Raw genomic sequence first — 10,916 nt, forward strand, 5'->3', positions numbered from 1 at the left:
ATATAATGACGTCGGGGTGGAGGGTAACGTAGAAAACTCGAACGGAGACCGAGGCTGGATTGGGCGAACGCTTTTGTCCGTCGGCATGGCAGGGACAATGGTGGCCAAAACTGTAATGCTGAATGAATGCAAGGTCTACTATTGAGCTGTCGTAAATTGACATGAAATAACATGAATATTAGGCAGGCAGGTAGAGGACGACCTGTTCGAAGGGCGCGATTTTCGAAAACAGGGTGAGAGTAAAATGAAGGATGAGAGAGCTGACAATAAATTGAATACGGTAAAGGCGTATAGGCACCTAATTAGTAGATGTGTCTATTGGGGAAACGAATAGCGAAGACGCTAATAAACAGACCTAGGTGATAAGATAAAAAGATTTCAGACAATATATAACCAAACGTAATTCATAGAGGGGGCTCGTGTCGAGTTCACAGATCTACGACCAGCAACAAACCAGCGCGGATGTTAATTTCTCATGGCTGAAGCTTTCAAGCTCGTATGCTGAAAAACGGAACGGTATAATGTTATTAAGAATTATGGTTTCAAATAAGCACCTATCCTCACTTGAGAAAAAACAAAATTATTTTTAATCTCGACTTCGTAATTTGTAGTTTCAATTGTGATTGTTGGTACGAATAGAAAATATATATTCGAAGACCTCTGAGTGAAACACTAGCTTAATATATGCTGAAATCCAGCTGCACTCAATTTTAGTTTGCGTTGAGCATATTATGAATAGTGCCTCCTACTATTTCTGTATCTCACGGTGCCAGACGCCTGTCTCGCCTGACCCATGAACGTGACTTAACAAAACCTAAATATGCAGACCCAAGTGCTACACAGCTTATTTTAATGAGAGTTTCAATTTTATAATTGCAAATACGTAAATGGCCCGTAAACGGATTCAACTAGTCGTCATCAGTTTACCCATCCTGCGGCTCTATACCGTTATATAAATGATATAGAACGAGCTGGCCGACACCATATCTAATATTGTGTGTTGGGCCCCCCGAAGCAGTAAATAGCAAGAAGTCCATTATTTGGCTGACAAAAACGTAACAGAGACAATCCTGTTGATAGAAATTTGTTCCTATGTTCCCAAGAGAGGTAATAGGCGACCAGTATATACTTAATCTATCCGATCGATTAATTGTACATTCAGTAGCTCGATTAAGGAAAGTTTCGCTAAAGGAGGATTAAATTTCGAAGAAGGATTAAATCTAGCAACGAGTAAAAGCAATCGAGAAAAACATGCTATGAAGCTGATGATTTGATTCAAGAGCCGACATAGTATGCTTTGCAGATAGATGGATATTCTGATGTGTTTCGTTTCCTATAAAAATTAAGTTTCCTCAGGAAACGGTTTCCATTTGAAACTTCGAATCATGTTAGAGGAATAAGTATTGGACTTACTCCCCTAACATGATACATAATTCAGTGTCAGCAAGTATCAAAATGTAGCTCATCCAAAGTTATCGAAAAGTCGTTTAAATTCTAAGCAAACCAAATAAAATGCTTGATTAGAACGTTAAAATTCTATTACGTGTTCTTTTTTATATACTACAAAATAATTCTTTTTAAAAGACCTACTCAACCCACTTTAATAAGCGTCATTGAACACTTGAAGGTTTAGATGTTATAGTGGTAATGTGTACTCGCAGAACTTCCTTAAGGCCGTGTTTGTAGGAAACAATCTCCATTCATTTCTGGGTACAATTCAATGGGCAGAATCCTAGCCCTGCAATGAGGCACATTGTTGAGCTCTGCTTAGTAGTGCGTATACAAGTTGGACGTGCCTCTACACGGCGCAGGCAGTCACATCCATTCCGGACCGATCAATCCTTTTTTCCTGCGGGTGCCCTCTATCCAAACGTTGGGCATACCACGTGTTTACGTTTCCCCACACTTCAATACAAGCCCTCGAGTCGAACCTGAAAGAAGCAACAGAAGTGCTATATATATGATCCAGTCAACGCTTCTCTTTCAGTTGGCTAAACCGATGCTATACACAAACGACACACACTAGATCGGCGCACGCACATCTTCCACATTGTCGATACTGTTAAGTGCCCTGTTGACTTGGCACCTTGAAATGGATTATGTGGGAGCGCATGCATCGGTCTACACAAAGAGATTCAAGGAGCGGGCCAATCAGTACTCGTTCAGAGTGCCTTTTCCCTCGCACGATGCGGGTACCCCCGTACGCCCGCGCGACAGACCTACGATGGGCTCCTGGCGCTGGCCTACGTTGTGCCGTGTGTCTCGTCTACTTTTGCACAATCCTTTACTAGGAAGTAATGCAACGGTGGACGACACTTAGTCCAAACGGCCGAAATCGCCATGAGTTTCCACCGCTAGGTATAGGCCTAGGACACATCTGCACACATACACTCTCCTGCTCTGAGTATAGTAGAATTTCTGTAGCTTACTAAGAGATCTGAGTTGCAACAGAAATAGGGCGAGAGTTGACCCAAACGAGTGGTAGCGCATAACAACGGGTTCAGTTAATTCGCCCTGCGGAACCGACATCCACCACGACTCCCCTCCGTTTCACCTTTCTAGCATGTTAGCTACTCTATCGCTGCCGCCGGCACGGTGTGTACGACAACGACACGACTTTCGTAAGCCTACCACTAGCCAGTTGATTTTTTTGTGCAGGCCGTAGGTGCTGGTCCCTACAACCCCTATTGGTCCTCCCTGGCGCAACTTGGCTTACCCCCTACACCGAGCTAGCAACCCGCATAGGTGTCCGCGGTGCCGCCTAAGCTTTTTTGGCCACAAAGGGCGCAGGCTTCTCGCCTTGCTTTTCTGATCTGGCATTCAGTTCCTCGTACTCGTCGCCGTATCCGAGAAATCAGACAAAGGCACAGGAACACATGGAGAGAGAGAAAGAGGGAAAGGGAATAGTGCGCTGATTAAGCAGTTGGTTACAATGCCACCCCATGTTTTCAAAGGGCCCATTTGCTTGGTTGCATTGGAGTCGTCGAGGCGAAAGCAGGTTGACGTAGTCGTCTGAGTGGCCTGCGTCCCTCCGATGCGGCTGCTGGGGTTGACACCGCAGCTGACTCTGAATATGGATCATCGGGGAGGTTCGAAGGCTTTGCCATCGCTCGGCTTCGTCCGACACTCCCCCAGAGGCGAAGAAACTCGCGAAACTCTACGAGGCTTCTGCAATCCCTCTGGTAGCAGGGAGGTTAGCGCGTAGAAGTAGGAACAAGTACGTATCTATTGACTGATTATTCGGATATGCTTTGAGTGGGCTTGGATTCGGTTTACTACAGCGTCGTTTGTGCGCCTACGTGACTATATGGTATATTTCTTTCGACTTTTTACGATCTGTTTAAGCCGATGCCGTTGTTGGAGATGCAGCGCGCCGGATTGCATGTAGATATACTCCATTCTGCGATAACTCCTGACTATATTGGTCTTTTTTTAACACCCCCGCAGAGATGCACTATCCGACTATCCAACGATCGATAAACTTTACTTCTGTAAGAATTCAATCTCTTATACATATGTTTATGCCAATAAGTGATCGATAATTAATCGTAAAAGAGAAAACGTGCATTGCCTGTTTGGCTTTCTACGCCGTACATAATGATCAGCTTTCCGTATTTTCCATTATCAGAGGAGCGGCATAAATTATGCTGTTATATTGTTTGTCATTGTTTGCAGCCTTGTCGCTTCTACGGTTGTTACTGATCTCTGCGGCTGTGTCTGTTTTGCTGAAACTGTTGTTGCCTGGCCGTAATAAAGCAAAGCGAACCGACAAGAAGCGATATCAAGGGATGAAGGGGTAGCACTGAGGGCTACAAGCCCTACAACGTAATGGAGCACCCACTAGAGTGTCTTCGACCGGGCGATAATCACACCCACGTGGATTACAGCAGTGCCGATACCTTTCACTGCCACCATAATTTTGTTTTGTTGCTTGTGTCGAGCTCAGGCTGGCCAGCTAGCTCCTTTTTGTCCGGTATTTTTTCTTTCTTTAATGCGCACCCCTGCTCTAGTTTATGTATGAGAAAACGACAGATTTCTAAGAGCTGGATTCTGAGCTAAGTCAATGCTGAGGCGATAGAAGGAATATTGCCGTCGCTGTAGATATTCGTTCAATGTCACAGCGTTTTTTAGTGAAAGGCACTCAGCATTGCCTATTCTAGGGCACGGAAATCCCATAGGGCCGCTCATGCACGCGCTCCTTACTCAGACCAGGCTTACAATCGTGAACTAGCAGCCCCCGTAGGACAACATAATCAGGACGTACTTAGAAGCTACATCGCCATCATGATTCGTTACCGTACAGTATACAGCGAAAATGGTACGCATAAGTGACAAGGATGCAATGGATAAGATGATATGTTACAGCGTATTCCAGCCAGTTATAATACTCGACTGAAATAGTGGCGGCGCTTAACTGAAACAAAGTGGATCTGATAGTTTTATGTATTAGATTTGATTATAGTTTGTTTTTCTGTTTTTTTTTGAAACAATTTTTTTGTTTCTAAAAAATGGTTGGGCTTTCTTTTGTTTTATGGCATTTCACTAATTTAGTAGTTTTACCATGTGCAGCATTTTTCTTGTCCTTGCTCAAGAGTCTTTTTTTTTAATTTTAAAAAGTCATGCCTCACAAGCGGTCGTAAAGAGGTTGCACCAAACGTGCAGTAAATCAAGCCCAATTGCGCCGATCACATAAAGTCCCTAACGAGCAGCAGGTATTATCATTGTGTTCCATGCGATCATGTTTACTGCACTGTAAAATATTTATTTTTTTTTTTAATTTTGTCGTATCACTGTTTGTCTCGTTAGTGGTTTGAAAGCATCTTCTCTCAACGTTTCGTCTGATCATGAAGCACGTCTGATCAAGAAGCTAAGTTCGTTGGGAAAACCTTCGCGCTAGAATCTGTTACGGGCTGTTTTAAACAAACACTTAGCTTGGTGTAGCATAATCATTTATTATTATCATCATTATTTTGATTGACGTATTTTTATTATAGGTTGAAAATGGTTTTGAGCAGCGGTTAACAGCATTAACTGTTCGGAACACAATATATTTTATCTAAAAAATACAACCGAAACAAATCTTACTACACCGATTTTCTGAAAATATACCAGCTTGCTTTGTTTCATAATAGCAGTGCTGATAACTACTGCTGTATCCGCACAATCACACGACCTTACTGTGCTGTTCCCTATTTCAAGGAGAACTCTTCCCTATCTTAAACGCTTCGCTTGTATGTCTGGTCTCCCTAACGGAAATATAGGCCGTTTGTTTATCGTGCTGCACGCTGGAATTGCAAGCTAACTATTTTACTTACGCGATGATTCGGTCGAAATTTTGCCACAAAGGCCTTTCGTTGCTTTTCAGCCCTGTTCAGCTTACACATGCCGGTACTTCAGTGCGGTAGTGTCTGGGACACCTACAAGGGTAGTCTCCTAATTGTTCACTTTTGCGCTTAGTTGTACGCTTCTCCCCCCCCCCCCTCGATGTCCTTTCCGCACTTAGACACTCACCCCGGTTACGGATAGGTTAGGGCTGCTGGAACCATCCACGCTTGGCAGCGTAGGCTGAAATGGAGTAAGCAAGGCCTTTGGCGACTATCCCTTAGCTGATTTGTTAGAAAATGCTCAGCGATGGTTTGTGTGTTGGCACTAAAGTCAGATTCTTCACAAAGCCTCCCCTCACCAGATTCAACCTGCGACTCCAGGTACCAACCAGACTCCCGGTTACTGCTTGTGAAATAAACTCAGTCCCGGTAATAATGAGAAGTATTAACAGAAACAATTAGCCCAGGGTGGGCTGGGAATGACTGGGTATACACTTAAGAGGCGAGAGTGACGGAATAGCGAGAGATACAGCAGGCAACTGGAATCACAACACAAACCTGTGCGAAAGCGACGCAGAGCTATCGCTCCCGCCGCACTAGTCGGCGATTGTGACGTGAAGTGAGATAAGCGTACGTTGAAATCTGAAAGAAAGTGCTCATCTGCGAGCAGAGGAAGAAGGAGAGACTGAGTGGGTTGGACTGCACGAGCCGTGTGTTCACTTCGGTCCAGACCAACATCTCGGATGGCCGTCTCGCAATGGGCGCAGGAAACAACTGAAGTGAACAGGATAATGGTCACCTCATGACAGGGACAGTTGAGGCTATACTTTCTACTTTTTGAGCTTTTTACTCTCTGTGGAGTTCCTAGTATAATGACGAGAGAGGCATGTGAGAACATTGGTTTGGGTTTCTGTATTGGTGGCAGTGAAAAGACAAAACGTTGAACCCGTGACAACAGCGTTATTCTGCCCAAGGAAAAATCGAGTCAGACCGGATGCTAGCTAGCCTATCCTTACGGCGGAAGCAGCAGTAGTAAATGTTATCTATCCAAGGTGAATAAAAGCCTAGACTATGGACAAGGATCTACCCAACCAGTGATATACGGGCACCGGAAGAGATAAGGTCACTATTTATAAATTTGTCGCCTTTATGCTTCGTAGGAATGTACAGATATTGGCAAGAAACCACTTCTAACATATTCAGCTATTATATGTTTATCACGCTATAAAATGACCTATACTCGTTTGAAGCACATGTATTTTATGTGCTTCGTCGATCTAGGTAACTGGCTATTCACCGATCTTATTGCTTTACAATTCATCCTGATTGAGGAATCTCTTATGTATCTATAACATTTTCACGTTTGCATTTCCTCTCGGTTGTATTTACATACGCTAAAAAGCACCTCTATTATATTCCAGGTGTGTCTTCATTTAACCTTTTGAGTTCTGCTAAACTGGTACCTCGCTACTCCCTCAGGACAATCAACATTGTTCATGTTCCTGTGTTTCTTGTACGCAAGCATGCAACCCAATGCTAGCTTGCGTCTTTCCTCCAGGCACAAGTCCTGGTTGGAGCAACGGTGAAAGAGATCGGCGCTGTGCAGCTGGCCGCGTTGCTGAATTCTTAAATAGTCTGACTTCCCCAAGTTTCCCTTGGTATTCTCTGTCAATGCGAAAGGAAAAAGCTGCAAATGGGGCCTGGCGAACTCGGCTCGACCCTGGTCCAGGCAGGCCCAAGCGACTACCCGCCCACCAAGCTTGAAAAGAAGGGGACTTTCAACATGGGAGTATGAGACTCGGAGGTCCGTTCCTATAGCTGCTACCGTTGACACCGGTACTGTACCGCTACGGCTGCTGCTGTTTCGGCTGTTGCTGGAGCTAAGAGCAAATACATGTCGTCACCACTAGGCCCAAAGCAGCGGGGCCATACCGTCGTTGCCATGGCCCTGGTCAACCCCCTTTTAGTTCGAAGTTGCCTCGAAGGATGGCAACGAGCAGTAGCTACCGGTACCAACGAAACGAAAAAACTAGGAAAGCGAGTAGCGCCGGCCTTAGCGAACCTGTGAGATGGGTGGAATAACGTAGTCGTAGCGGACAATCCTTGGTTCGCCCACTTTGCCCTGTGAATACGGCCAGAGCTACTATCAGGTAAAAGCATACAATGATGGCTTGAAAAAGGAATAACGAACTTCATTGTAACTAGTTTGTTAAGAAGGATCAGGGAAAGCCAAATCGTACTTTCGCACTTTTACATTCTATTTAGCTTGGTAGTACCTGCAAAAGATGAGGACTTAGTAGTGAAATCATTGCATCCAATGACTGTAACATTAGTTGATGATTTGTCGTCAGGGCAAGTTTTTTTTGGGTAATTCAATTTTACTTTGAGCCAAATGTTACTTTTTTTTTTTAAAATTGATGATATTTTATAGCATATTTGGTTTCCCATTACTGTTAAGTGACCAGCGATTACACATCAATAAAACACCCTAAATGCACGATATGCACGTATCAAATTCATACATTCTGTTTCTGTCCATTAGTTTCTGGGATAAAAAAAAATCAAACCACTCTTTCATACTTGATATTTTACTCAGATTTTAAAGCAGTGTCTTCCCTCTGTCGTTATTTTAAGCAGCGAGTCAGAGTACTTTATGGACGCCCCGAATATAGTTAAGTCTCTACATTCGAGCGTGTAGCTTCTTCATCCGAACGAGAAGACGAGGGGAACTGAAAACTTCTGGGAGGGGCAACTATTTGGCCCCGGACTCCGTGTAACACTACGTCAGAGCAGCGTATTGGTCTTACACCGAGGAACCCAGAAATGCAGCGTTTAACAAGCGGCCGGATCGATCAGGCGTGGGACTTGCGCCTGCTGGCGAGCCAACCAGGAAAGGCCACTTGTGTGAACCTTAAGAGGATCGCCTGCATTTACTGTGTACAACCTACCCTCATCGCATGTATTGTCTCCTCGAAGACTGTCAACCGTCGAGAATGGGCAGACATAATGCTCGGTGGAGTATCGCCCTTCATTCCCAGTTTTTCCATCTCGGCTGCATCATCGTGTGCAACCACTCCCCGCATTTAAGTTATAGCCCACACCAGTTCAGATGGATGCAAATCTATGTATTTTAAAATACATAGATTTGTGTTTTAGCATCTCGCCTCGTCTGATTCTTCAAACAAATGGTTCAAGACAGGGGAGATGCAATAGAGACGTACTATAACAGAAACAGATCAGAGACACTGATGCGCGTGCGAAAAATGAACTTCAAACTAAGAGCTAACGAATGTGTCACAATAAATAATACATTCCGTTATAAAGGATAAGACGAAACCAAATTTTTGAGGCGGTTTGGGATGGGATTTCATTAGGTTCTGTCGACTGCGCAAAGACAGATCTAGTCAGAATCTCTAGAGCTTCATTTTAGCGATTCTAGAAACGCTGTCTAGTTTATATAATGATATAATGGTGTGGCAGCTGTCCCGTGCGCACGACGGAAAGTGGATGAACGCAGAGGGGTCTGAAAGCTTGCATTGATCATTTGTTTGCTTCAATGGCTTTACAAATCGTGTGGTTCTAACGGCCAAAAGTTTCGAGGACCACATGAGAGACATTGTGTTGTAATGCTTCTTTGGTATTTATAGGGTCTGGCTTGCTAGTCCTGTTTTGTTCGGTGAGGCAAACTGGAATTTTCTTTTATCGCAGTGCATCATTGTTTAAGATCGACGAATATCATTATTTGCTGTGTTTGAGGAAGCGTGAGCTACGAATGAAACGAGCGAGAGAGCTGTGAAATGACGAGACAATGTCGCGTCTAATACAGGCTATCCATAAATATACTACATATTAATATTAGCTGAAATTATACTGAAATATTAGCGAAACAGAGGCAACATGGAGGAGTTCTTTCTTTAGAGGGCGAACCATTTTCGTATGTCAGAGACGGTTTACATAAAGTACAAACCTGATCATTGATTTAGCCAGATGAAACGCGAGATGTTCTGCAAAATCTAAAACTAGACAAATTAACCCTTCACGTAGTGCGACCTCGTTCTGCAACAGAAACAGCTTTTATCCAGTACAGTATAGGCGCACATACAGACAGGTATGTATCACAATTGGGGTATAACAAGCATGACCGCAGGCGGCAGTTAAGGCACCTGTTGCAATCTGCCGCTCTGCCACAGCGAGACAAACGGCCGTACGGAGGAAAGCGCTAGGGAAAAGAGGCCGGCAAGAGAAGGGGCGACTGATTTGTTTGAAAAATATGTCCGCGCTCCGGTGCTTGCTCCCAGGCTCGCTATGCGCTTCGATGCGCTCGTAATGCTCAGCCGTTCCTTCCGGTATCGCCGGAGGCGCAAAGGAACATTACGCATAGTAGCTGCAGAATTGCACGAAAGAGAATAGAGAGGACTGAGCGAGCCGGCAAACGCGTCCGCTCAGTGAAAAAAGTCCCTACCCAGGACTTAGGAAGTGTCCTGGACTTCTGGTTCTGGAGCGGGGGCCGCACCAGTAACCTTCACCAGTGAAGCTCCCCGCAGCAGCCCTCTCAGATCGTCCGCTCTCCGACCCCCGTAAAGTGACTATAAATGTGGAGGCGGCCAGCGAAAGGGGATGGTCAACGATGCATGCTCCATTATGGATGGGATGAACCTGCTGCTGCTGCTGCTGCTGACTCCTGGATACCCTAGCTTGCTCCGGAGGGACTCGCAATAGAGCGAGTAGCAGGGCTTTCAGGCGTGCCCGAGGTCACCACTATCACAAAGACTCATAAAAGGACATTGAGGCACACACATAGTGACATGGAGTCACATCTATTTCAAGGGAGAACTAACAGTAAGCAAGCAACGAAGTAGATGAAAACACAGTTCATTTCATTGGTAGGCAGGTGAAGTGTCCGACATGTCTACGTTTTTATGCAGTGTTCATATGTCACTACGGTACAGACCGCTTATATGCACTAACTGACGTAGACTTCAGTAAAACGCGTCTGCTCGCTCATCAATAAGAGCATTAGTCAAACGTGAGTATTATCTAATGGTGTTTGCATGCCGTACCCGCCGTATATATACGGAAGGATAGAATTCAATTTGATTGTACTACGGTCTCATTCGTTACAATCTGCATATTAAAAGCAACATTTACTTACAACGTAGGATTTTTCTGACAGTTTTGTTAGGTTAAAATTTGCATTTTCATTCACACAGGCATTGGGGAGCTCATCAGTCATAGAAATACACGGCTATCACAGTACACAATACGATATCTTAGTTCTCCTCTATATTCCCATTACACCGCCATCACGATTTAACACAAGTAGTGTCGTTTTTTTTCTAAATACGGACTTGTATTCAGGCCCATAAGCATACAATATATTAACTGCACATTATAGCGCAGGTCCTATTGTAATTTATTGAACTCAAAAATCCTTTTAGCTAGTTATTAGCTAATTAGAAAAAAATCACCGAAGTTACAGACATGTTTATCTGAAAACGAACGAAATTTCTAGCGTTTCCTTGTCGTAAAGTTAGCATTTTGTAATTCTACTAATTGTGTGAGACAGAAAAAAAAATACTTTAAAAAAATGTC

General features: G+C 44.1%; 1 protein-coding gene across 2 annotated transcripts in view; it reads right to left on the minus strand.

Moving 5' to 3' along the window:
* Positions 1–10,916, minus strand: part of LOC147753880 (uncharacterized) — a 25,736-nt gene continuing 14,820 nt past the window's right edge. For both annotated transcript variants that reach the window (XR_015314161.1, XM_086971670.1), the window contains exon 2: positions 1–1,931. Coding sequence is in view for 1 of the 2 variants with exons in the window: in XM_086971670.1 (XP_086827796.1) it covers positions 1,799–1,931 (133 nt within the window). In the remaining variant the exon portion in view is untranslated. The remainder of the gene's footprint in view (positions 1,932–10,916) is intronic.

Source organism: Varroa jacobsoni, unplaced genomic scaffold (assembly GCF_002532875.2).
Source record: "Varroa jacobsoni isolate VJ856 unplaced genomic scaffold, vjacob_1.0 scaffold_134, whole genome shotgun sequence".
NCBI lineage: Eukaryota > Metazoa > Arthropoda > Arachnida > Mesostigmata > Varroidae > Varroa > Varroa jacobsoni.